Source organism: Hippichthys cyanospilos, chromosome 5, assembly GCF_059441005.1.
Source record: "Hippichthys cyanospilos isolate Australia breed blue-spotted pipefish chromosome 5, RoL_Hcya_1.0, whole genome shotgun sequence".
NCBI lineage: Eukaryota > Metazoa > Chordata > Actinopteri > Syngnathiformes > Syngnathidae > Hippichthys > Hippichthys cyanospilos.
Window position 1 is genome coordinate 12,689,861 of NC_142373.1, and position 27,927 is coordinate 12,717,787.

The 27,927-nt window shown below is 38.9% G+C and overlaps 2 protein-coding genes and 1 long non-coding RNA gene across 4 annotated transcripts; 1 reads left to right on the forward strand and 2 right to left on the reverse strand.

Moving 5' to 3' along the window:
* Positions 1-5,307: 5,307 nt before the first annotated feature.
* cfap65 (cilia and flagella associated protein 65) lies at positions 5,308-21,814 on the reverse strand. The gene is made up of 34 exons (XM_088416150.1): positions 21,669-21,814; positions 21,065-21,147; positions 20,790-20,962; positions 20,605-20,707; positions 20,341-20,507; positions 19,193-19,401; positions 18,969-19,105; positions 17,954-18,179; positions 17,616-17,884; positions 16,547-16,720; positions 16,234-16,472; positions 15,983-16,136; positions 15,708-15,839; positions 15,220-15,474; positions 14,989-15,128; positions 14,280-14,364; positions 14,037-14,183; positions 13,763-13,928; positions 12,508-12,853; positions 12,311-12,439; positions 11,245-11,335; positions 11,084-11,163; positions 10,258-10,324; positions 10,025-10,135; positions 9,700-9,891; positions 9,455-9,598; positions 8,326-8,451; positions 8,087-8,203; positions 7,763-7,897; positions 7,631-7,681; positions 7,369-7,553; positions 6,820-6,948; positions 6,259-6,603; positions 5,308-5,791 (listed from the first exon to the last, which is right to left on the reverse strand). The coding sequence occupies exons 2-34, from the start codon at positions 21,143-21,145 to the stop codon at positions 5,671-5,673; spliced, it is 5,226 nt and encodes a 1,741-aa protein (XP_088272276.1). The 5' UTR covers positions 21,146-21,147; positions 21,669-21,814; the 3' UTR covers positions 5,308-5,670.
* Positions 12,232-14,299, forward strand: LOC148423593 (uncharacterized). The gene is made up of 3 exons (XR_015865778.1): positions 12,232-12,426; positions 12,498-12,602; positions 13,823-14,299. It is a non-coding gene; the product is annotated as an uncharacterized LOC148423593 (long non-coding RNA).
* Positions 21,815-22,942: 1,128 nt separating the features above from the next.
* LOC148423594 (uncharacterized) lies at positions 22,943-25,662 on the reverse strand. 2 transcript variants are annotated; one of them, XM_088415662.1, is made up of 3 exons: positions 25,150-25,662; positions 23,771-23,931; positions 22,943-23,453 (listed from the first exon to the last, which is right to left on the reverse strand). In XM_088415662.1, the coding sequence occupies exons 1-3, from the start codon at positions 25,595-25,597 to the stop codon at positions 23,142-23,144; spliced, it is 921 nt and encodes a 306-aa protein (XP_088271788.1). In that variant the 5' UTR covers positions 25,598-25,662; the 3' UTR covers positions 22,943-23,141. The 2 variants fall into 2 exon arrangements, with proteins under 2 accessions (XP_088271788.1, XP_088271787.1); XM_088415661.1 differs by having other exon boundaries at positions 23,771-23,934.
* Positions 25,663-27,927: the final 2,265 nt, after the last annotated feature.

Here is a 27,927-nt window from a genome sequence, read left to right on the forward strand (position 1 = left end):
ATAGCAAGGTCTACAAAATATTATTATTAATATCCAACATTAATATTAAGTTTTCAAACAATAAAAATAAACAAAAAGTTAGAAATTTGAACCTTTTCTAATTTGACACGCTAACTCCAGATTAAAACCCTTGTTCGCCACGCTAACCCTAAATCACCCTAGTTTGAAACCTAGCTCTACATGAAACGTTATCTCTTAGGAACCACTTGCAAACTCTCAAAAGACGGCGCTCCACTTGTCATCCGGGCTTTTGTACTCCCTCGCGTCTCCGGCCACCTCTGTTTTTTTATTTATTTTTTTATTTTATTCTTGCCGTGTCTTCGGGCCCCTACGCACTGGCAGTTTCCCTTTCTGCTGGACGAGTTGTGTTTTGTAAGGGAGGGTTGATTTTTTTTTATTTTATTTTCATCATCCTTGGCCCAGGCTTTATGGACAGTAAAGATCTGATTTCAAAGTCCAGCAGGGTGTTGGGCCTGGGGTCTTGGCTCATAGTTTGACTTGCCTGCTGGGAGGAGACGCTGCAGCAGCCCCAACCAGATGGCCATCATCAGCGTACATACATAAGATACATACCGGACATCATGTCTATGGATCGCATTCTTGTTCGTCGTAACTCACCTTGTTGGACGACTTGCATGCTTGGAAGTCAAAGAACACAAAACGTTATCCGCAGGCAAACGATATCCTACACAGTGGTGTTTTGCAAAGACGTTTGCAGACCCTAACATTAGCCCACTGGCTGTACATCGAAACTTATTGGCAAATCCGTTCCAAACATCATTTAGTATTTTCAATTAGGTTTGATCATACCTGTATACTAAATGCTAAAAAATCACTCCTATTGTAACAGAATACTCAGAAATTTCCGCACAAATACATTTGAATGTACTTGTAGGCCGGTGCTTCTCAATTATATTTTCCAATCCCCCCGTTGGAAAGGGAAAGTTTCTTGCCCCCCTCCCAAATCAACTCACTGACTATAAATAAGATTATCTCAGTAAAAATTGTCTAAGTATACCTAAAGCTGTATAAAACAACTCTCAACAACTGTTATTTTTTTACAGTGTTTAAACAGGTTACAGCTTAGTCTAAAACACAAAAAAATAACCAAGTGCATCAAAGTGCCTGAGATTAAAAAAATAACTGTTGAAAATTCATTTTTTATTTCACTTCACTTGACAAAAACAAAGCCTTTAGCTTGAGGTCATTCGCGCCCCTCCTGGCATCACCTCATGCCCCCCCTCACTATTTGAGAAGCTCTTTTGTTGACTAAGTAATGAGAAACAGCATGTTTCTCCATAATACCACAGGGTATTCCGAAGTTAATATCCCATGGCATTATGGGACAAAACGCCTTTTGAACATACTTGTAGGAAAAATGCTAAAAACAACCTCATAATGCCAAATGTTAAGTTTATACCCCATGGCATTATGGGAAAAAATGCCATTTGAACGTACGTTTAATGCCAAATATTAACAACAGCATTTTTTCCCCATAATGTCATGGGTATTGACTTCCATATGTCATAATAAATAAACAGCATGTTTTCCCATAATGCCACAGGGAAGCGAATAGCGCATGTGTACGTGAAAACAACAGTTTTGATATAAAGCCGCAAACATAATCTTACCGCTAACAAAAATATCCGTCACGTGTTTTCCAATGGGTAGTATTGGAAGACGGTTTTGAGCGATTTGTCAAATTGCGGCGGGCGGTGAATGAGTTAAGTTCGTAGTGTGTATTTAAGTACACAAGTAGCCCACAGACTTTGAGTACTTTGGCCACCTGTCAGCCGCAGTGCCAAAGTCAACCCCAAACGGAAATAAATGACCTCCGAGGTGCTGCCGCGACAGAGTCCCTACTGCGAGCAGGTGGACTCGCGGTTCTTGATTTTGGATGGGACGTCCGAAGCCGCTATGCTTTCTTTTCCACAACGCGGCTCACGGCTCACTTCCCTAGTTTGCCGTTACTCCAGCTACCCGCGGCATGACGTTTCCATCACCGCGCCATTAACGGTGTCGGGACATCAGCAGGGATGGCTTTTGTCATTCAGTCCCAGCTGTCAACGTGTGAAAAAAAATTGCACCGCAAGTGACAATGCGCAGTCATATAATAATGAATTATATAATAATTACCCAAAAAATCAATTATAAATTATAAATATAAGTTAAAAAAGGACTATTGTATCAATAACTTTAATATCTGAAATAAAGGATCATTTTAGTACTTAAGCGCATCAAGTAATTAGGTACTAACGTATTGAATTGATTGATTACTTTAGAATTTCAGTATGTGCTTCAGTTACTTAAGTTACTTTGGTAATTTAGTGTCTAGATACTTCATTTACTTAGCTAAAGTAATCAAATACTTTAGCACTTAATTATGTAATCGACTACCAAGGTACCTAAATACATAAAGTAATGGAGTACCTAATTACCATAGTAGTAGATTAAAGTACTTAATTATGTGAAGTAATTGACTACTCTAGTACTTTATCACTAAAGTAATGACCATTAAGTACGACATAAATTGTGTACTTTAGGTGCAAAAGTTCCTAAAGTAATCAATGACTTTCATATTTAATTACATAAATTGATTACTTTAGTACTTCATTGCCTATAATGATTGATTAGTTTGGCACTCAATTACATACAGTAATCAATTATGTTAGTACTTAATTCCATAATGTAATCAATTACATTAGTACTAAATGACTAAAGGTGGTAATCAAATAATTTACTATTTAACTACCCAACATAATCCATTTCTTTACTGCTTACTGACTTAACCGATTCCTTTAATACTTGATTCATTTACTATGCTCTTCGTTAGCATCAAGCTAGCAGTTTTTTGGCCAAGCTGTGAGGTTGTTTGAAATTCAATTTGTCTTTTATTTTACATTGTTTGACGGAACTGTAAGTGGCGATAAACAGCTTTGTTTTCAAAGAATCACTCATACGGCATCGCGGTTTTATTTATTTCCTTTTTACCGGCAAGTCAAAGCACATTAAATGTCGCTCGCAAGTAAGGGCCCCGCAGCGCCGGATTTGTTAGCGACAACGCAAACGAGAACACCCACGTGCACATCTTGCACGCGAGGAGGGCGTCGTGCTCTTTCATTCCCCTCCAACTTTTTCCCTATCATTTCTCACACTAAACATGAGAAAATGCGCAAAGGTCAGAGGTCAAGTACATGTTGGGAATGTATGATTTCTAATATCGGGCTATACAAACAAATGGCGTCCGCGCTGACCTGATTCGCCCGGACAGAAATAATAAGCATGAAGTAATGATGTGCAATAACGCGCCGGCTCATCTGTGCGGCGGGCGGGTGCGGGGGGGGTCCACTCCCTCCCTCCCTCCGAACCCCGTGTCCTACCACACCTATCGCACACACATGCTTGACACACATTCCCCTCACTTTGCTTTCATTTGGGCGTGAAATGGATCCCTACTGTCAGCCAGAATGCACCACCTACACTATCTCCAAAGAATTCTTCATCGCACATGTGCCCCTTTGCTTTACACACACACAAAAAAAAAAGGGGGTGGAAGGGGAGGAAAAAAAAATGTCAAGTTTCCGCTGCCAAATCCACAATACAAATTCCCAAGCGATTATGATCAAAAATGATTAGGGATCCCATCCTTAGCTGATATTTTATGTGACAGCTCAAATTAGTTCTGAAGCAGAAACACATGACAGCCCCAAAAGCAGACGCTGTCTTCCCTGGGAAAAGATCCGCTGATGAAATCCTTCCACAACTAACATATGGCGCATGTGTGCGCAAGACGATGGGTCAAAAAAAATACTCAAAGTGCCACATGATGTTACATGTCCATAAGCAGAGGACAGGTGAGCCAAATGGAATTTTGTAGAACACAGGTGTCAAACATATGGCCCGTGGGCCGGTTCTGGCCTGCAAACTGCTTTAATCGGGCCCTGCGAAATGATGTATAAAAATAAAATGACTTTTATTTTATGAATGAAAAACTTGAAATGTTTTATGATAGATGGTAATGTTAATGTTTTATGATAAATAGTGTTGTTGGGATTGTGCTGGTTTGGACAATATTAAAAAAAACAATAAATGTGAAGTTGTTGTTTTAACCCTTTCATTCCCGTTGGGACAATGCGTTTCACAGCTTTTCAAAAAAAATTGCAGTGGCTATAGAATCGTAGGAATAAGATGAAATGGCATCCCAGCGGTTCATTACACACCTGGCTACCTGTGAAAAACTCAAAAAAGGACCAATACCATTTGGTCTATTCCACCCAAGGCCACGTATTTTATTTATGTCATTATTTTTTCACTAAGACATCATTCTTTCAGTACTTTTGGGGCATTTTTGTTCGCATGCCTGTCGTGAGACCTTTCTCACGTAAAATATGCGTCTTGGTCTGATAAAGCTTGCAAAACACTCTGTTAGATTATGTGGCAGGTGCACTGCGAGTCCTGATAAAATGTTGCAAACTAAGCATGCCCGAATGACAGACTGGCTGCTTTTGTCTGTCTTACTCCAAAAGACCAAACTGGACTGCATTTTTAGGAACATGAACAGTGAGCGCTATCTAGTGGACTGAAGAGGACACTTCAAATTGGAGACCTCTGGACGGTCCCACAAGATTATGCTTAATATCAAGGGAATGTTGTTACATAAACTATCTCAGGTATTTATTATCCTTATCAGTAAGTGTATGATGTCATCATGCTGGTGTCCCGAAAGAAATATCCAATACTTGGGAAACGAAATTGATAAAGGAGCCCCAGTATCTGGGCCACATTGTTTGCGCCTCCTGATTCGGATTTACAAGGAGGTGCCTACTCTTTAAATCAGGATTGGGTGATAGATTCAGTGTCCTCAGATTATGCAATTGCATGAAAAAAATAGCCCAATAATATCAGATTACGGTGGGTTTCGTGGTACTGTAGGAAATTTGAGTGAAATGCTCCACTGTCGCCACTAGATGACAGCAGATATGCAAGGGTCTTCAACTATTGCTATTAATGCGTTTGCAGCCTATTTTGGGGGGTACACTGGCACCACTAAATTTAACCCCACCCCCCTCTAAATATTAGGAGATTATTTGTTTTTCTATGTATGTCATTCCTAAACAAGCTACGGTGAAGCGGAAAATGTAACAACGATATTAGAGCACCCTCTCCGTCCTTTCAACGATATACTGAGAGTTTAGTTAACGTTAGGGTCTAAATGCCAGGCTTTAACCTGACTTAAGCAAAAGATTTATTATGACCACTCCTCGTTGTTGCACAATTACATTTTAGCACATTTATCATGTTGTAAAGTCGGATGTTATCGGACATTTCTTTTCAAGCTGATTCAATTGCCATGACTGAAAAGTGCGTATATGTAAAAATGAAATCTCTTTCAAATGCACTACATTTATTTAGCTTCTTATAGTGACAGAAACATTTATTTGCCGCATACGCAATGTCTCGTCTGCTGTGTTCATGCTTGAAAATCAATCTCAAGTGTCTCAATACAAATGACTGTAATATACAGTAAAGAAGGTATACAGAGGAGCAATACATGCTTAAAATGTTTTAAAAAAGTTTGGCTACAGAGGAGAGCAGAATTGCATTATGGTGAATGTTTGAAGACATGTCCATTAACCACAGAAGAAGAAAATTCAATAAAAGTGAATATATTTAACAAGTGTCTGTGTGCTTTCGTGTTGATGGCGAGGCTTGAGGCTCGGCCGGTGTTGCTTTGTTTTGCATTGTCTCCTGGTCTTCCTTCTTAAGTTTAGAAGTAGAGTGTCTCCTCAATCTAAAGAAAAATACACCACACATAATTTCTAACCCTAACCCTTAGCATTAAAAACACATGTAGGGCAAAAAATATTTAAAACAAAAATTGCTGGAAAATCACCTCACTATTGTGATCTGTAAAACATATATTTGGCAGAGGAGTCAATACAACGTAAATCTTTAGTAATTTGCTTCATGTTTCAGTAAATTTGCTCTTAATTAGAAAAGACCATTTGAGAACGATCTGTATAGGCTACAGATCACTATATACAATGCATTTGTTGCTCCATGTTCCAATTAATTTGCTCTTAATTTGAAAAGAGAGTACCATAATACCGTCACGGCATTAAACTCAAAGCATTAAACTTGATTTGTTGATACTGCACTTGCAAAATGCTATTTGTTTGTAGTCTGGATAGCGAGGGACGAACCACGACCTTAAAACCAACTCGTATTGTGAAAATGACTCGAAAGGTAAATCTTTACCTGGCAGAGACGTTTGGTGAGGACACCCTGTGAGGCTGTGTGATGTCCAGATCTCCTCTGATGGCCTCCATCATCACATTCTGGAGGGTGTTGAGCAATATATCATTGAACACATCTACCAGGATGCGTTCACCGTGCAGCGCCATTTTAAGACTGGTCCCGGAGCCCCCCGCCATCCCTGAGCTTTCGGCGCTAAAGTGAAGTTCAGGATTTGTCTCGTCCAGCCTAATCAGAGGTTGCATTATCGACGAGGGAGTGGAGAAGATGACTTTGGGTTTGTAGAAAAGAGGCTTGGTCGCCATAGTAAGTAGAGACTGGGAAAAGGTGCGGTTATCCAGAATACTCCTAGGGAGAAAGAATGACAAACGCTTAGTCATGTTCTGAACACGGAATCTAACAAATTACCGCTAACTTCACTATATAACATCCTAAAAGTAAGAATCGGAATTTCCAGGAACATTCATTCACAGTGGTCCCACTAATGGTATGTGGGCTCCCTCTAGCGGTGGAATCAATCCATAACGAGCAGGCTTGCTTGTATTTGAAAATGGACGGCGTTACCTGAGCAGAGAAATGATAACTTGCTCAAGGAAGTGTCGCTCGGGGCCCAGCGTCTGCAATGGGCGTCCCTCTTGGAATAGCTTGTCCGACAGCAGTTTAGGTCTTAAAGGCTTGATCGTTTGGAAGCACCTGTAGGTCGAAACCATTAGTGCCATGATGTTAGGTAAAGGTATAAAATACTTGTTTTGTTTTTTTTTTGGTTAACTGTAAGCAGTTCTCAAAATAATAGAACATTTCCAGTCTGTGTAGTTTAAACAACACGAGTTTTCTTCTTGAAATTGAGCTAGTTTTTGAAATAGTCGAAGTCAATAGTTCTCTACGCTTTTCCCCCCAAAATGTACCTCCTGTGATTTTTTTTTTTTCAGCCAGGTAACTCCTAATCAGAGCAAAGCACAATAAAATATATAGATAAATGTTTTCAAAAATGGTTTTAAAAATCATTTCGCTATACTTCCTGAAACCTGCAGAAACTCTTTTCAAATCTCATGCCCTCCATGCCTTCTTGTACCCCAATTTGAGAACCATTGCAGTTTATGGATTGAGGTTTACCTAAAGCGATTATTGAAGTGGTCGGGGAAGAATCTGCGATATTCCTGCGACTGATAGGAGCGCGCCGTCACCTCCAAATGGACCAACGTAGGCTGAGGCGGTGTCGGCCGTTTCAATACTTTCATAGCTTCAGCCTGAGCCCGCTGCTCCGCTCGTGCTACCTTGCTACAAATTGGTGGAAGAGTCTGGAGGAAAACACAGTTCAAAGTATAAATATATACAGTATATTAAATATTCATGTAAATGAAAAACAAAAGTACACCTTGTATTTTCCCAGTGGTGGGTCTTTGGTTAGAACAGGACCTGCAGGCACCTGTACACGAAGGGAAAAAAATCGAACGTGATCTCATGGCAGTCATTTGCTTTGAAGATGCCGTTTTGCCTGCGCTAAGACCTTATCGGTCAGAAGTTTTCGACTTTCTGCAAGGTCCCGCTCTGTGATGGTGAATTCATGTAGCTGCAGCTCTCGTTCCTGCTCCCAACGCTGGAGTGAGTCCGAGTACTGCACCAGCGCGGCCTGCTCGGTCAGCTGGAAGGCAAGGTAGCATATAAAAAAGTAAACCCATGCGGGCACGGGGAGAACATGCAAACTCAGATGAAGGCTGGAGCAGGATTAAAACTGTGATATTTGAACTGTGAGGCGTACGTGCAGATCCACCGATCGGAACAGTTCAAGTTATTTTCATAATAATAATAATAATAATAATAATAATACAACCTGACAGATGATGTCGAGATGATAAATAATGGGGAAGTCAGCTGCAGTAAAGGTCAGGACACAGCAGCCGCTCTCTCCTGGTCTTAGAAGACCTTGTTTAGGCCGGATCCGGATCACCTTGCACCAATACATAACAGAACCCATGTGACTATTTGCCCTAATAAAGTCAAAACCAGAAAGCACAACCAAAATATGCTTGTGATTTTACAAAGTCTTTTCAGGAGCTTTGGGATGCTCACCTGAGTCAAGCACCATTTATAGAAGATTTCTTTGAGGGTCACGTTTGTGAGGAAGAAGACTCTGGAGGACTGGGAGCACACCGGGACCTCACCCAGTGAGATACTATCCTCGGATAGGAACACACTCTGCACACACACAATCAAGAAAACTTCCTCAGTGCATCAAATTGCGAAATGAATTTAGACGGAAACCATACAAAAAAAAGCGTACAGTAATTTTGTATAGTTTTGTAGTGTAGTACACATGAGGAGCATGTGAACGCATTCAGGAGGTATGTGAGATTTTAGACAGGTTTTTGCTGGTATAGGGATATGTATAAAATGATTTTTAATGCGGTGACAGAAAAAGAAGAGTTTTCCTTTCAAGTTAAGAGTAAATGAATTGGAACATGAAGCAACTTATAGTGATTAATTATCCATTGTATTTTCATCTTCAGTATACTGCAATTTTCATTTATTATGTTTGTCATTCATTGGCTTTATTTTTTAGTTTTTTTGTGCATGTTTTTTTAACCTTTATTTTGTTTTCCAGTCATTGTTTTTTGTTTTTTAATTTTATGATGCTGCATTTCTTCATTTTTTTTTCATTTATTGTATATGGTTTGTTTTTTGGTTTTATTATACTGCATTTTCATTTATCATGTTTTTTTATTTATTGTTTTTAAGTGCATGCTTTTGTTTCCATTCATTATTATTGTTTGTTATATTTTTATATTTATTATACTGTATCTTTTTTACATATCATACATTTTTCATTTGGTTTTTTTTCATTCGCTGTCCTACATTTTAATGTATGTTTTTCATACATTCTTTTGATGTTTTTCGTTTTTGTCTGTCACGTGTTTTTATTGTAGTTTTTGTCTTTATTTTTAATTATTATTATTTAATAAACCAAAAAGAGGGAGGGACTGACTGAAAAAATAATTTTGTAAAATGTTAAAAGTCACTAGTAAAGAGTACGGTTAAATGACTATTTTTTATATTTAAAAAATCATGTCACTGTAGAGTGTACACTGCAGTGAGTAAAATTTGTCCAGGTCAAATTGCATTGTTTTTTTTTTGTTTGTTTGTTTTGCTTTTTGTTTTTTCAAAAACCAATGCACAGTGAGTACAATTTGTCCTATCTCACCTGCCCGGTAATAGGTATCCTCTTGACACGGGTCGCACGCTTATTAACAGCGCTTGGGAACACATCTCTTTTCGTCCCCAAGCCGCAGCCCTCGAACCTCACGACGGTAGTTTCCCCTTGTCGGACGTGAATAGGAATATCCATCTGGGGATGAACAGTAGACGAAAGGCAGACTCTTCATAGAAAGCTGAGAGACAATTCAAAATAAACATGGCTGAACACATTCACATGTAGTGGATGCATACAATGTACATTTTGGCCTCCATCGGGGAAAAAATGAATTCCAACTTGGACATCTTCCCGGGAAGCACCACCCCCACCGGGTTGAGGCAACACAGCAGCGGATGGTTAAAATTGTCCTCTTGTAGCTGCGACAGCACGCCGGCGTCCACTTCGTAATGGACGGGAACATCGCCGCCGTTGTAAAGGTCGTATGTCTACGTCACAAACAAACCCAGATTCCGTTAGTAGGAGTGTGAGCCGTGGTCGACAACAGCTTCTGCGTGGGCGTGCTTCCTGGCATTCCTTCGGCGCTACAAGATCACAAGCTGCAAATTTGAAAAGTCCCACCTGCATTGGAGGGGACAAACCCCCGGTCATTATGGGAGTGAAAACATGATGCGTGGATAAAAAGTACAAATGTGGTCTCTCAAGCTCCACCGTCACTCCTTGGAAGTGCAGCTGTCAGGAACAAAAAGGCCATTTTTTACCAGCTCATTATTTGGCAAGCTATCTTGTTGTATTTACATTGTTGTCCTGCGTAAATACAAGACAAAAAAAAATATTTTGGAGCTTCCACTTACCAAGATCTCTCTGCCATGTGAGATTTTCAATATGATTGGCAATTGATGAGTCCCAGCAGCGACATGACTGTAAAAGGTTCAGCATTTAAACATCCGATCACATAACTCTCATTCGCTTTACTGACTGCATAATCGAAATATCAACATGTCAAAATATGTCCATTATTTTTCCCTTAGGACCCCTTTGTAATTCTAACGCTGATGAATCCTTTGAAAAAAGAATTTGAGGGCATGTCGGAAGTAGGTTGAGATTTTTACAGGCTTTCTTGAAGTAGCAGCAAAATCTAATTGAATGAGTACTTTTTAAGAGCAAATAAACCAAGCAACTGTTTGCCAAATTATGACGTTGTTATATGAATTTTTTTGTTCATTTTTCTACGGACTCACATTGTCATTAGCGATGCATTTCTCTGGCAGATAAGTCATAAATAAAACAGATTTTTAGAGTTCTAGAGACATCACCACAAATTGTTTAATAAATCTGTAATGTTTTAAGTGTGTTTGTTGTTTTTTTTGGGCGAATTTTTTTTCTCAAGGGTTACGTCATTTAAAAAAAGAAGTGTTTCTAGAAAATTATACAAAATTTGTGAGAAAAAAAATCATGCCAATATGTCATATTTAAATAATGTGTCTCAAAAGCACTCGAGCTTTAAATTGGACCTGCGCTAACTAAGGTAGTACTGTAATAGGTTCCATATTTTTATTTTTCAGCGTGCTAATCCTCCCTGTCCCATATTTAAGTGTGCACTTTTAAATGTTTGACCATCATAAATAAATGCCAAATTTCTTTGAAGAACAAACGCTGCCTTGCGCGATAAGATCTGACCTGTAGCTGAGCTGTACCGATTCCTGCTGTCCGGAAAGCAGAGTCCCTGAAAGTGGGAAAACACTGAAAAGTTCCACAACCTGTAAATATCAGAAATATACATTTCAAATGAATACGACATCAATTGACTTCATATGCTAGCAGGAAGAATGATGGCGTGCCTTCATCTGCTCCAGCTCACTGTGACATATGTCTTCTCCTTGGCTCCACTGCTTGAAGTCAACTTGTTGGTCATCCGGAAACAAGAATGTCCTAAATTGACGGATGAGGGAATTCGGTAAACCCAGTGGACACCATGACAAATAAAAAAAATGCTCAGAAAAAGACAGTAAGGAAAGTAACAACTAGATGACAAGTTACTTTGAGTTTCATTCGCACAGAACGCGAGCATCCTGGTTCACGTAAAAATGACATCTGGTTTTGCCGTTTTATTGGAAGTGTAATTAGGGATGCACAAGGACACATGCTTGTTTTTGTCTCAAGTATTTGAACTAAAAAGCGTTTTTTCACTTTGCAAATTTGCTACTTGTTTTGCATTGGAAATGACATGAAAAGACAGCCTTTCTAGACTTAAGAAATGAATTTTAATATCTAAAATAAAGGCAGTTTTCCTTGACATATTTACAGCAGATACCAATGTTGTCATGACAAAACTACATTTATAATCTACTGTACATTTTTTTTAATAAATATAACATTTGAATGCATGAATAATGCATCCATTGTAAAGCGTCACTGAGTGTCCAGAAAAGCGCTATATAAAAGCGATGCATTGTTATCATTTCATAAAATCGAGGTCTCATGACTGTACTTGCTTAGAGGTCCCCTGATTGTCCATTTTCTATCATGTAAAATTCTCTCTTTAGAGACGCCCGCACAAAGTAAGGTGTCAATTTTTCTCACCGGTGCCTCCTGCAGACAACTAGATGTTACTGCAGTGAGTATTACCATAAATCCCCAAAAATAAGACAGACTTTTTTTTTTTCTCGCAAAAACGAAGACAAAATTCTGGTTGCGTCCTGCATATGGTATCTTAAAGATTCGATTTTTTTGCATTCCTTTTCTTTCGCTTGTCCCTCCACACTCTCTTCCAGACCACCATACTGCTGTTTGAAGACTTTGAAGCTTCAAATTAAAGCGACCCTAAAGAAGCTATTTTAGACTATTTTACCGTTCTTGCCTAAATCCCAAAAATTCCACAACACAAGTCTCGCCTTTGCAACTTACCACTCTACAGGGATGTTGCCAGGGTTGTAAAACACCAGGGCGAAAATGGAAGGCTCCGAATTCAGGGGCGCAGCGCCGAAATTAACGTCCAGCATGGCTTTGATCAAGATGGTCGGGTACGTGCGCATACTACCGAAACAAAACTTCCTTGTGACAATGCAAAAAAAAAAGATATTCCGACTTGAAGAAGGTGCAACCTGTGCCTCCGCGGGCTTCTGTACTGGTGCTCCACGGCGGAGGGGATGGCGAGAAGCTGCGCATTGATGCTGTCCACGGACAGGAGCATCCACACGTACGTCTTGCTGAGCCACGCCGCCACGCCGCCGCTTCCCACATCCGTCACCTGCACGGTGGGGAACACACCCTTGGCGCGCACTTCGCACACCGCTTGCCCGGGCGACGTGGGGTCGCCCGTCGAGCCGCTCAGCGTCCGGTAGCTGACGGTCCACTTGTAGTGGGCTTGTCGGTCCGGCCGAAACGTGGCTCGGAGCCAAAAGGTAGAGTGTGAGGCCACGGTTGCCTTTCCGCAGTCCAGTTGCAGCGCTGGAAAAACAAATCCAATTCGAAACGGTGTTATGTCTCGTTCTACTTGGGATAATTGAATCATTCGGCCATATAAGATGGGCGTATTGGCAAATATTTTTCATGTGAGATCAACAGGATGCGAATTCTTGGCCCCCTTTTAGGCCATTTCTATACTGAGAGCAAAATTTGATTTCTGTGAATTTTCTGCCATTTGTACATGCCTGTAGTATTCTTAAAATCTTGGTACTCGGTCACAATCTATTTATATAAACGGCATATTAAGATTTGTATGGTAAATTATCGTTTTTATGAAACCCTAACTATACATGGCATGATCAGGAATGACACACACATGCGTGCAATCACCTTTGGCCGCGCCTCAGTGATGTCACCGTGGCCGCCCTACAGAAAAAAAAATTCTGACTATGCTCCTAATATTCATATTATTGTAATCACGTGGATTAGAATAATAAATCCACTCTTTCTGAAAAACACACTGCAGTTGCAAATCTCACTAAATGCTTTTTAATGTAATGACAATCACAAAGCTTTTTGTTTTCAAATTAAAAGCAAATGAGCTGGAATATGAAGCAGCTTATAGCCAAATAGTGTTATAGTAACTCATCTTAAACACATGGTATTCCTTCATTTTGTTAAGATTTATATAAATGCAAATTTTCAGCAGAAGGACCAAATATAAAACAGATGATATATACCTGATATTTTCTACGGTACCTGAGCTATCACTATAAATGTAATTGAAAAAAATTACTAGATAAAGCACAGCCAAAACAGTTGTTTTGAGTTGGGTTTTTTTTTTAATCCGAAAACACTTTGCGCTAGCTGAAGGGTATTTTGCTGAAAATTGTTTTTTTTCTCTGGGGGTATATGAGTTAAAACGGTAAGAACAAAGGTAGTAAAGAATACCAATTGCAGGAGGTTGGAAGTCCTGATGAATTTGCTCATCTTGTATGGTCTGCTCAATAGAAACACTGACGGATATGGAGCAACTACTGTTGTTCACCAGGGGAACATCAATTGAGCGAGACTGTCCAACCAGCGTGTCATCAATTTCCAAAACATCTTTAACCACCTACGAAGAAAATGTGAAATGATCAACCTTCGTCCGTGCTCGTTTTCTAGTGGCAATGAAAAGTTTGTAAACACTTGTAACGACGGATCAAAATATAAACGCTCATACTTCGATGAAGCCTTTGGCGCCTTTTCCCACTATTTTGAGAGTCAGGCTAGACTTGCTCTCATCGGGGCTTTGAATTGGCCAGAAGGTGAGAGAAGGTTCAAAAACATAGATTTTCTCATCCATTGGATTGAAAGACCATTTCTGCTGCTGTGAACGTCAAAACAGTCCAATAAAGTTGTGTTTTAAAAAAAAACGCACCTCCATAAATAATATTCCATACTGTACTAGCAAAGTGTCCCTTACTGTGCTCTCGTTGGCTTGAAGTTCACCAGTTTCTGGTTCAACAGAGATGAGATCCCGATCCGAGGAACGGACGATCCATCGGAAGCTATGACATCATGTTCAGAGAAAACAAGTTGATCATTTAGAAATGCAAAGAGCATTAAGTTAAGCCAAGTAACCGCTAACCAATGCAAAGCATAACTTAACAGCGTACATTTCCATAAACAAAATAAAGGTATGCAAGGAGTCACTATAACCCAATTTAGCAATAAACTACTTCATGTTCCGATTAATTTGCTCTTGATTTGAGAAGAAAGCTGTATTGGTCCTGCATTATAACACGTTAAAATAAGGTTTGCTGTTACTTGCGGAAACATCTCACCTACCCCCTGAAGAGCCTTCTCGTAACCCCAGGGCAAGTCATCCGCATTTGGGATGTCATCATGTAGTCGTTAGCCATTAGTAAATATTTTCCTGACAAATGCTTGTGAGCCAAAGATATATAAAGAAAAATGGATTTCTGGCTCATCTGCTGGAAAATGTCACACTGACATCATTTAGCAATGAGTTGCTTCATTTTCCAATTAATTTGCTCTCAATTTTCAAAGTAGAACGTAGTATTTCTGTCACAGCATTGAATTACAATTGCTGATACTTGCAGAAACCTTGTTAAAATCTCACGCATCCCCTGAAGTGAAAACACAACAGAACACAGTGCAAAACAACGAACCCGAGAGGGATGCGACAGATGTTTCTGATGAGGTGGGTTTGCTGGGTGGGTGAGCCCACTGACGTATCCGGGAAATATAAAGTACCACCTCCACCAAGGGACATATTCATTTTTTCCATTGAGCTGAAAACTGTAATTTCCTAAAGGACAACACAAAGATAATCAGACAGGTTCATTTGAAAAAGCTTAGCGGGTGAATATTTTTGTCATTTTGGCCAAGCTGTGTTGTACCGTTGTGAATTTGGAATTGAGTAGGAGACGCAGCTGGATTCCCTCTATGGGAGACTCTTCTTTGGGAGTGGCTATGACGGTGAGGATTTGGTGAGCCCTTGGCAAGAGCAGGCCGCACCTCGGCACGATCGACACCGACGCTTCCAAGGCGGGGTCGTAGCTTTCGTTGAGGTCCCGACAGAAAGTGAGCGGCTGCTTTCCATTATTGCGCAAGAGCAACGTCTGATAGGATCGAACGCTAAGGCCCGTGAAGACCTGGACAATGCGCGTGATTATAGAACTTTACGCAATAAAAGATTGCAACACTTTGATTCAAGTCGCTTCATGTTTCAATTACTTTGCTCTTAATTTGAAAAGAAGAACGTAGTCTTCCTTTAGCACCATAAAAATAGATTTGACGATACATGGAGAAACTGTTAAAATCTTCCTTCATATACCCCCATGAGAATAGCATAAATGGTAGTTTTTTAATAGAAAAATAAGTTTACCACTTTATTTGGCTCGAGAGAGAAGTGCGGGTTGACATGCTCTTTGCCAGGCTCAAAAGAGTGGCCGATGACTCGGACAATGACGCACCAGGGTGGGGAGATTTGCCTCTGGTTCTCACAAGACTCCGCTTGCTGCAATTAGGCCGGAAAAGGATGAATGAAAACACGAGATATTATCCGTGACGTATTTCATTTGATCAGTCTCCGATACAGAGGTAAAATTACTTGCGAGCGCATTTCCAAACATAACAATCATCGAATGAATTCCTACCTACTTTAAAAGCAAGGCACTCAAGTTGAGCAGCATGCAGTGCGTTTTGTTCCTTGGGATTGTAAGTCACTCGGAACGAGGTGGATTTCAGTGGGGGCAGGTCACCTGTTGAAGGCGAGACCATAAACGGTGAGTCTGGGGCCTTGGTCCACACCAGGCTGCAAGACAACGAAACGTAACAAAATCAAAATTGGGCTTTCGAAAACAATCGATATGTCCGCCCCGTGTCCCGAAGAAAACAGAAAAAAAAATTACGTGACTTTCACGGTGGAGTTATTGGTGACGGCCACCCCCTGAGAAGGTGCAAAGGAAGTAGACAACGGCGAGCAAGAGCATGTGAAGTGATTGAAGAGCAGCTCGCTGGGCGACACTGATATGCGTGTGCAGGGTGTGGACGAGCTCGGTGGCTCCACCTCCGCCGGGCCCGGTTGCTCGCCGTCTTCCTTGGGCGTCATCGAACGAGCAGTCGAGACGTCCGATTGTCGGCTCGATATCTAGAACGTGACAAAAAACAAAACTGCGAGAGATGTTCCCTGTGATATTGTGTGCTGGAGGGAACTCGTTTCACCTCATTGACTAAGCAGAATGCTTGCGGATCCAGTTGGGTGCTATGACTTGGGAGCAGGAATCCAATGATATCCGACCGATCATCTTTACTCTCCGCTAAATGTTCTGACGTCAGGACACCTGGTTTCTGGTTGGCTAATTTACATGTACCGACCAGGTCGAGGAACAGAGGCTCCTATGAAAAAAATGGAGGATCTGAGTTCATTAAAAGGCAAAGAATTGGATGGTTCTTTTTTCCATCACTAATTGCACTGCTTTTAAGATTTTAGGCGTTTGTCATGGTCGCGTTTTAGTTTGCGATCAGAATCTTTCTTATCATAATACAGAAAAAAAACCATCTGTTTTGCAGATTTTTTTCATGCATTTTATTTTATATTGGTCGAACAGGTGTTTTGCTTCCTACTTATGTATAATAATATTTACACATACATACAGTATATATGGGTGCTTACATTTTTATGTCTAAATTAAATGTATAAAAGTGTACTGACATTTCAAGATCTGTGTTTTAAATTGTGCTAGTGTATTTAAATGAGAGATATTGGAGAAAAAACGCTCAAGTCTGAGAAATTTATAGACCATGTGGAGATGGGTTTTAAAACAAACGAAAAATGTACATAGTAAAAGAAAACCAGAAAAATACATTAGAAAAATACTACAAATGGAAAAAATATATACAGTATGATCATAGAAAAACATTTAAGACAGAGAAAAAAAATCATTTATAATAAACAAAAACACACTCTACTGTAATAATATAATAAACAAAAACAAAAAAACGAAAAGAACAGTGTAAATACAAAACGTATACTCTATAAGTAGTAAATAACAATGAAGGAATAAAAACATAAACAGAATCTATAATAAAAACCTACAGAAAATTAATAAATAAATAAATAAATATATATTTATATATATATATATATATATATATATATATTTATACATATATAATAAACAAAAAAAACTGTATAATAGAAGGGTAAAAAAAGAAATCAACCTCTGACTTGGCTGATTTACTTCTTGCAGATATATTTTCAAACATAACCAGCAATAAACGAGTTCCTTACCCCATGCAGTATAAAACACGGCACGCTTCTGTGATGGGCAAAAGGCACGGTAGGGAGGTAGCTGATAGTGAGCGTGACAGAACTTTTGGGGGCGAGGGTGCCGCATTGTGGCTGGATGCTGAACACGCTGTGCCCGGCGCAGTCGAGGTCCCATTGATAGATGGCCTGAACGCTCGAACGATTCATCATCTCAACGGTCTGCGAGGCCGTGGCTCCCGCTTCAACACAGCCAAAGTGAACCACGGATGAGGAAAAAGACAGCTTGGGACCTGGTAACAAAACGACGATAAGAATCAAAACAGCGACTTGCGGCATTTCACCGCATCCGCGTGCCGTACCCGTGGAGTTTCCCATCAGCTTCAGCACGGTTTTGCTGAGTGCCCCTTTGCATTCTACAGTCAAATACTCAACAGAGACCGATTCAGCCAGAGTTGGCGCAAAGGTGACTTTGGTCGTCACGCTTCCGCCCGGGGCCACACGACCGCTGCTCACGTCACAGATGAATTCGGTCCCCAACAGAGGCACCCCTCCACAAAGTCGGGTGAGGGAGAAAAATGCAGTGACCTGGAAGAAAGCAGGGGAGAGAAGTAAAAATACATTTAAGACAAATTCAAAACGGACTTGGCATTGTAATTTGGGATTTTTCAAACGTGGATACATTTTACTGTCGATGATTTTGAGATGCATCGGTTATAATGAGTTAGTGATCCAAAATGTACCCTGTGAAATACTTTTTTAGCCAAGTAGCTCTATTATGACATTAAAATACATTAAAATGGTTTGCTCAGACCTGAAGAAAATATTCAACTCTTACATACCCTCTTAAGTGCCTTCACGAACCTCCAGGGGTAATCATAGCCCCAATTAAGTAATACTGTCACTTCACAAAATATAGGCATGCAATATTTTGCAAGGGAGTCGCAAGTAAACTTTTCAGCAAGAAGTTGCTTCATGTTCCAATAAATTTGCTCTTAATTCGAAAGGAAAGTGCACCATTCCAGTCTGAGCAAATTAGATTTACTGATATGTGCAAAAACCCCGTTAGAAATCTAAAGTACTTCCTTCATGTTGCATCCATTTGAGAACCACTGTTTTAGACTATTGATTATGATATAAATGTCTATTGTATAAACATTGAAATTAATTGCCAAGGGCAGCCTAGGTTACTTTCATTTAAATCATCCCAAAAAAAATAAATGGCATGTAAACATCAGTCCTTGCATTATTTATGAATTATCGTTGCGTTTTGTCACTGCCGGGTGTTGCCGGTTCCGGAGTAAACAAGAATCATACTTTAGCATTTAATCACAATTACCGACTTGGCCCCGCGGTATAAAATCCAGCCTTACTCACACAAGAGGGATTCCAGATGTCAAAACATTTCTGTAAACTTTGTCCAACCGCGACAGAACCAAAGTTGAGCACGGGATCCCCGCGTTGTTGCTCGGCTTTCAAACTCGAGCTTCTCAATTGAAGACACGGATACTTGGCTTGCAACGGGAGTAGACACATGATTAACTATGAAACCCTCATCCAACAATACATTAGAACTTTTTTCCTATGACCTATGACCGTACCCACTCCCTGAAGAAACACCGTGGCGCAGGACTCCACTTTCTCTCCTTCCTCCCCGAACCAACAAGTGGCCGGTTTGTTGTACAAGAGCGCCTGCTGCGGTTGGAACAGGACCATGAGCTGGATCTCCTGGCTGGGCTTCAGCACCCCTTCATCTGGACTCACTTGAAAAGGTTCTGGACACTCCCACAGGAAGTACGTGTGGAGTTTGCTGTGAGGCACAGCAAACGGGAAGACAAGTTCGATATGAATACTCACATTTTTGTGTCGGAGAAAGTAACATAATTGAGTGAATTTCAAAGATGATATGATGATCTAAAATTCATGTTAATAATGTGAAAGGATAGGGTTCCAAAAATTACGTACTATTCAGTAATAAATTACTTTACGTACTTAGGTATTTATGTACTAAAATAATCAATTGCTTTAGGTGTTTGACGACTTAATCAATTACTTTAGTGCTTATTACATAAAGTAATTAAATACCTTCGTACTTAATTACTTAAAGTAAAATTTAGTATTTTAGTACCTAAAATAATCAAGTACTTTACTTTTTGTACCAAAGATTACTGGTACTTAAGTAATTATTTAATCCTTAATTCAACAGCCATTTTAGACTCTCCTTTCGCCAAACATAACGCATATAAATAAATGTAAAAAATGTAAAAATGTGTCCTCATAGGTAATAATGTAAGAAACAAAATGATTATTTTAATGATGTACAAAAATAATTACTTAAGGTACTGGAGTACTTGCTTACTTTATGGTTAATAATTGATTCTTTTATGTACGAAAGAACTAAAAGTGATCAATTGCATTAGCTACTAAAGTACTTATGTAATCAATTAATTTAGCACAAGTACATAATCAATTACTCACCATATTACATTAAGTAGGTACCTAAAGCAATCAATTGCTTTTCTTACTTAAGTACAAAAGTAATTGATTACATTAGTGCTTAACTGATTAAATACCAGCCTTTTTTTATTATTTAGGTGAGCACTTGAAAAAATAGTTAGTATTAGTGTTTCATGTTGGACAATGATGACAGGAACTGTACATTTTTCCTTTTCAAATGAAGAGCAAACTAATTGGAACATGGGCTCGTTGACATCTACCCATCTTGTCCATTGTAAATGATGCATTTCACCTGAGATTCTTCAGCAGAAAAGTAGTAGACGCAGACTGTTGTACCGCACAGAGTGGAAGGACCACAGCATCTGGCAGTTCCAAGGCCGGAGATGGAACCACAGCCCGAAGCGAGACTTGGAAGCTGCCATCTTTGCCGAGAAACCCAATGCTGTCTTCGTAGTTACACTGTCCAACACAGAAGACGTTTCCCAATCCCAAACAACAGTTTGTGAAAAATTTTCTCATATGACTACTCATACTTCTCGTATGACTAAAAAATTACCTTCTCTGCTGGTTTAAAAGTGACTGGTATGGACAAAGTCGTCCCTGGGCTCACAGCAATGATCCGGGGACTGGAGACGATGAAGAATTTGCTCGATGGAGGTCTGACAGGGAACAAAGACTGAAATCTCATTTGGATCTAGCAAATAATTAATTGTTTGTTGCCATCAGAAAAGCCTGGCTGACCTTAACTGGAATTTTTGAATTTTGAGGGTAATGTTCTTCAACGTTAGCGACTTGGTGAATTCCCTGCCTTCATCCCAGTCCTCCCAAAGAAGATCGGACTTAGTTTCCAGACCGTGGAAATAGCTTCTTTGAGTCGGTGTGCGCCGCTGGTGCTTCTGCTGAGACCCCGGATTCTGGAGAGGGAGGAAACATAAACAATCACAAAAACATCATCATCTCCATAAACTTGTATTTCCCCACAGCACAAGATAAAAATAATTTAAGGAGACGCTTACTTTGGAGTTGGTCACATTAATGGAGGACTTCCACAGTGCTTCTGAACCAATTGGCTTTGGACCCTCAGATTCAAGCGACATGACTGCAGAAAAGGAAAATGAGGCGTGCTTTTATATTTCATATTTGAGTGGATTGCAGATGTTTGTATTTTCAGACAAGCGAGCATAAATGAACAGAAAAAAGTAGTTATTAATAGTTACATCGGTTTTAAAAGTTCAAGTAAATTAACGTCCACGCATTCGACACGTTTGCACTTAAAATGCGGTCACGTGTTTTCATGAGTTAATAACATCAAAGTACCTGAAAAAAGTACACTTCAGCCTTGTAAAATAAGCTCAAAAGAAAATAATTGCGTGCTAAGAGCTCGCTAAGGAAGTAAAGTACAGTACTGTACAAGCTAAAAAGCCGGTTAACATTCTCGCTAACTCTTATCTTTACACGCTAAATTATTACTTGATCATTATTACTGTCCCCGACATAGCAAGCGTACATTAAATAAATCGGTAAAATTTAGATTTTAGCATGCTGAGTCGAACACATCAAGAACCGAGGTGACAGTTAAACTGTTCATAAAGTATTCATCTGAAACAAACACACGATTACCTGCTTCAAGCACGAAAGCTTTCTGTCAGCATCAATTTACTCCATTTGTGTTGTAAACTTAAACAACAACAGCGTAGAGGAATTTGTAGTCCACGGGGAGTCCTTGACAACGTGTTGTGTGTTGCCATGGTAACGACGGGAGCTCAAGAAAGACCGGAGAGCGAACTTGAGTAATACGTTCATAAAAACGAAAATGAACGCGTCTTTCCGCCATTTGTTCTTCATTTGAGCTTTATTTGAACTATTGAAGAAAACAAAAGTTCAACACAGTTGCAAAATCGATGTGAAATATATTAAATATACTACTCTTAAATTACTTTGATGAAGCCACATTCGTTGAGAACATAAAAAAAAAAAAAATACAGGGAAAAGCCAATGTACAGAGCTAACTAAAAGTAGAATTAAATTGAACAACTGTAAAAACTGTTATGGCTTCAGTGTAAACTCACCCAGGCAGCAACAGTAGCCATGTAACAGAAAGTGTGAAGTGTTGTTATTCTACTTGTCCCTGTACTGTATACAAAAGTAAATAAAACGCATTAAATCTCAAAGACATATTTTTACAACATCAAATCCCAGGTATTTATTTTTCAAATGATGGTTTAAAGATGGTCTGAAAATAGCTGATACTAAACGAAGTTTGAAAGTAATCAACTACCTTAGGTAAAAAAGTATTAGTATAATAATCTATTGTTTGTGGACTAAACTAATAGTAAAGCAATTACTATAGATACAAAAATTGACTGAATCAATTACTTGAGATACAAAAACCGACTAGTAATTAACCAATAATCAATAACTTTAGGATTAAAGTAATCGAATACTTTAATATTTAACTACTTAAAATACTTATAACACTTGCTTTATTAAATATCTAAAGTAATCGATTACTTTATTACTCAAGTACAACAGTAATTGATTGCCTTTGTACTTAACTATGACCATAATCAATTACTACAATATTTACTGACCAAAATGAATCATTTACGCAAATACGCAATTACAAAAAGTAGATGATTCCTTTTGTACATTATTAATTTAATTCCTTTAGCTATGCTAGCACTTGAAAATAAACTGACAATGTATAAATAAGTGCCTGGGATTGAATGTCCATATATATATATATATATATATATATATATATATATATATATATATATATATATATATATATATATATATATATATATATATATATATATATATATATATATATATATATATATATATATATATATATATATATATATATATAATTTCATTATCGTCTATATGAATGCTTTGCTAGGTTTATGACATACATACGGCTCAGAATTATTCCAGGCATGGCCCAACCAAAGTGTAAACATCGTGTAAAGCATCATTGTGATTTGACATGACATGTCCTTGACTGTATTGTGATCAATCAAATCTGTGCACCTGCTTCCATTGTCTTCCCCAGAGGAACATATAAACACAATCAAATATTCCAAACTATGGGAAGACCCCACTTGTTGAACTTCCCTCCTCAAGCTCCTCTTCCAAATAAGACCTGTAGTTCTCCGTGACTCCTCCGGCACGCCTCAAGAGGGAGCCCAGAGAACCCCGCAGCACACTTGCGTCCTTGTCCTCTTCCCGTCCCTCCAGCTCATCTTCATCCTCCAGGCTGGAGTTGGGAGAATCCGACTGGAGCTGGATGCTGTCCGCTCTTTCGCCGTCGCTCAGCGGGGACGCGGGGTCGGATTGCTCCTTCGTTTTACGGCTCCGTTTCCACTTCATTCTTCTGTTCTGGAACCAGATTTTGACCTGGGGTAGAGCCACAGAAAGTAACCCTTCCATTATATTGCCTTTGAAAGTGAAAATCATGTTGAAACGGTTTTTCAATCATTTGAATGTGAATCGGTTAATGTCTCATTGGAAATGAATGTGGAATTTTAGTTAGGAAAACTTCATTATTGGAACGAGACTAATAATAGATTACAGTGCATTCATATTTGGAATACATTGAAAATATAATGATGTGAAATCCGTGGAAGTAGATGTGTGTTATGCAGTACTCGGCCAAAAAGGAGGCTTCTAATTTCCAAATTTCGAATCCCTAAAGAGATCGTCGGCAGTGATACCTGGGTCTCAGTCAGCATGAGTGAGGTGGCCACCTCAAAACGTTTGGGTCTGGACAGGTACTTGTTGAGCTTGAACTGGTTTTCCAGTTCCAACAGCTGTTGACTGGTGAACGCCGTCCGGGGCTTCCGGCACTTCCCCAACAAACCTGCTTGGCCTGGTGCTGCTGAGGGACACAGCATGGAATTTGATTTTCCAATATTCCGTTGTTTTTTTCTTATTTGAGCAGTAGGGGATATTTATGTTTTTTTTAAACATTTACTGTATAGTATACAAATAATGCATACATTGTATTTGCATTATGCTTGCAGGTTCATGTTGAGGTACGTGAGAGGAAAACTATAAAATTGGATAATACAACCCAGTATGGCGCTAACAGTTTCTTCTTTTGTCAATATTTCAAAATAATATAAAAAAAATACATTTAATTGCTTTTTTTTCAGAGGTACAAGACACAAGTCTATTTCATCAGGCGCATTATTGCACCGAAGGAGCAATAAAACCCAACAGAGGTCCATTATCCAAATTAAAAAAATGTAAATATTATCCATTGATGAAGTCCTTGTTCTAGTTCAAGTGTTACACATTTATTGCAAATTTTACATTTCATTTAAAGGGGACGACATCATGAACAGGTTGAATAAAATTCACGCAAGTCTTCTATTTTGGATAGCATAAGGAGAGAATTAATATTTTTATACATAATTAAAAAAAAAAAAAAAAAAATATATATATATATATATATATATATATATATATATATATATATATATATATAGTATTATAGTATTTATAATATTTTATATACATCTTTGTCAAATATTCATGTTTTCATCAATAACTCAAAACTAATTTCCCCAATATAAGCCTGGATTTGTGAAAATATAGTTTTTAATTTTAAAACATTGCTATATAAATCAGTAGTTATAACCTATGTTTCTAATTAATTATTTACTATTTTTGTTGAATTTTACTGTGTATTTTTATAAATGCCATTTCGCCAGTGGACTAAATACAGTGGCTGCTACATACTATATATCACTTGAAATGTATTTTAAAACTTAAATTGGGAGAAAGTTACTGTCAAAAGTTTGGAAACACCGTCTATGCTAACCAGCTTCAATCTACCCATTCACTCTTGTTCACTGAAAGTCATTCAGGGTTATAAAACAACATTCAAATCAAAAAGTTGACTGAGAAAGTACACCATGATGTGCATAGTGGCTATCCGACAAGACGAATCTAAACGTTAAAACATTCCATTTGATTAACGTTACTTTGTTTACTAATGAATTCCATCAATATTTCTTCAGTATGAAATGAAAATAAAAGACGAAAAATACACCTTGGTTGTTTGCAATCTTTACGTGGACTTGCTCACCTTCATGCTCGCCGATTCTCGGAAACATCATCCCGGTTCTGATCCAGGGGTCCAGCGGGTGAGCCCCTGCGACGGCGCCGGCTTTCAGGTGACCCGGATACGGTTGGAGCAGCTGCGGGAAGCCGGGATACACGAAAGCAGTCGGCAAAGGGTACACGGCCCTCGGCTGCATTCCGAAAAATCCCCCGGCGTGCACGGCGGCGAATCCCGCCTGGGGGAAGTTGTAGACCGCGGCGTTGGGCGTCATCCCCGCATGGGCCTGGGTGGAGCTCAGAGGCCGAGGGGAGGGCGTCTCGGGCCGCGGGCTGCGGACCGGGCTCGCGCTGTAGGACGCCACCTCCGGCGACGCACGGTCGCATCCTGGACTCTGCTCCACAAAATCGTGAGCCAGAAGTGCCTCTATGCGAAAGTTTTTGGATTTCTCCAAGTGAGAAGACATTCTGTCCATTCTGAAATTGAGATCGTGCAGCTGGAGGAGACGCACGCGTGGTGTTGCTCCTGTGGGGAGATGTGTGTGTCCTTTCTGAGGAGCTCCACTCAAATCCTGCTCATTAAAAAAAAACAAAAAAAAAACGCTCGCCCATTTCAGCAGCGGGCTGGATTCGAAGAAGTCACAGGCAGTAGCTGATAAATTCTGCTCCATTGTGATTGGCCAGGAGCCTTGGGACAAGAGGCTCCACAAGCACAAGTGCAAAAGAACTTACACGCTCAAGAACGGATGTCCAAAAAGTCCAAGTTTTCTACAAAACAAAACCTATCCCAAAACAAAACATCCTCGTTTTATCACAAGCATGAATAATAAAAAAAAAAAAATATGAGTGCGACACACAAATCTCATTCAGATAAAAGAAAAGAAAAAAAAAGAAACATTTAAAACAGAAACAGACAATGTTATTCTTTAATTTATTATCTATTTATGGTTCATATTTATTTAACTGTTCTAATTTCATTGCAAACCTACTACACAGTGACAATAAAAGGCATATTCTATTCTATCTGTTCTTTTCTATATGTGTTCACTTTATATTTTTGTAATGCTATATACTGTATTTATGAATCTTTTTGAACACAGTGAGTTGCACAGTCCTTTCTAGTACCTATTTATTCCATGTGCTTTATATTTGTTCTATTTTTACATTATTTTAAGTCATTTTATTTGTACTTTTTGTTTCAGGTACTTTGATGCACTTCGTTATTTTTTTCTGTTTTAGACTAAGCTGTAACTCATATAACGCTGTAAAAAATAATGAGCAACTGTTGAAAGTTGATTTACATTCCTTTTTTTCTTTTGTTAATATTCAAAAGGCTACACGTCTAAGCATACTTATACAGTTGTTATGGATAATTATATTATTTCTAACATCACTTTAAACTCTTCCATCCATCCATCTATTCTCTAACAACAACATATTATTATTTTTTTGGGGGGGGGTGGGTAAAAATCATTCACAGAAGGTCGTCCAGGACCTGAAGGTGCAAAGCAGCCCCATACCACCACCATACTTGACCTGTGCTATGATCTTTTTTTTCTGAAATGTTACATTACGGACACAAACAGCAAGACTTTAAGAGTATCTTAAATACAAATAAACATAGTTAACATGATTGTTTACTGCCTGCACATCACATCCATATAACCCTAACCATAAGCCATGGAAAGCCATCAATTTACGACTAAGCCTTCATTACATTTTATGAGAAAAGGACTAACAAACTTTGGGGGGTTTTCTACAGTTTTATGATGAGCGTGCACATGCACCAAGCAGATTAGAATTCATAAAAGGCTGTAAAATCATTTTCTCCAACGAGGTGTGAACAAAAGGCCACTATGTAATCACCATATGATTAAAAACAGTAGTGGGAGCTTGGAAGGTTTGCACACACCTGTATTCAAATCCTAATCACTGTGTTCAAGTATACGGCGCCATTACCGTAGTTTCAAAACAGCAGAGACTGCCACACGGGTCAATTTATTTATTTATTTTGTTAGAGTTCTAATAACAAAGTATCGCCTCTTTTAAACCTGCACTCACTTTTCATTTCAGGTGATTTCCGAGCAGCTCGTGGTGGACTGATAAGAGGCCTGAGAAAACATAACCGCTTGAAAGACAAACACGCCAACACCTGCTGGATAACTCACATGTGAGTGTGTGTGTGTGTGTGTGTGTGTCTGGGCGTGACATCAGTTTGTTATCTCGCTATCATTACCTGACGATTTTCTGACGAGTAATTTCCAAGTAATAAATTCAAGCAGTGAGAGTCATTCTCTTGAAGTGTGCCTTATTTATGGAAGTTTTGTTTGGCTGTGTTTTTTTTTTTTTTAAGTGGGGTTCACACAAACCAATAATTATCACATCTCTCATTGATTATCCCGTGATTGTATAGTGAAAACTTTCCACAGGAATATACATATTTTTAAGACCGTTATGACAACTTTAAATCTCACTGTTATGACTTTAAATCTCATCATAAAGACTTTAAATCTCATCATGATGATTTTGAATCTCACCGTGATGATTTCAAATGTCACCATCAAGACCTTAAATCTTGTCATGATATTGTTAAATCTCATTGTGACTAAACTTTGTAGTAATTACTTTAAATTTGTCATGATGACTTTTAATCTCATCATGATGATTTTAAATTTTAAGATGACTAGCGGTAATTTTCATCATGGCGCCTTTAAAGATCAACATGACTTTTAATTTTGTCATGTGAACTCTAAATCTTGTCATGACAACAAAATCTCACCATTAAAAGTAATAATGACTTTTATGA

Coding starts and splice junctions, on each gene's coding strand:
- cfap65 (XM_088416150.1), bottom strand. CDS start 21,145: ATGTCGCTTGAATCTGAGGGTCCAAAGCCAATTGGTTCAGAAGCACTG. Junction 9,892..10,024: donor GTTTGTCCCCTCCAATGCAG/GTGGGACTTTTC, acceptor TTTGTGACGTAG/ACATACGACCTTTACAACGG. Junction 6,949..7,368: donor CACTTCAATAATCGCTTTAG/GTAAACCTCAAT, acceptor TTCGACCTACAG/GTGCTTCCAAACGATCAAGC.
- LOC148423594 (XM_088415661.1), bottom strand. CDS start 25,597: ATGGACAGAATGTCTTCTCACTTGGAGAAATCCAAAAACTTTCGCATA. Junction 23,935..25,149: donor GAGAATCGGCGAGCATGAAG/GTGAGCAAGTCC, acceptor TGTGTCCCTCAG/CAGCACCAGGCCAAGCAGGT. Junction 23,454..23,770: donor TCATGCTGACTGAGACCCAG/GTATCACTGCCG, acceptor GCTCTACCCCAG/GTCAAAATCTGGTTCCAGAA.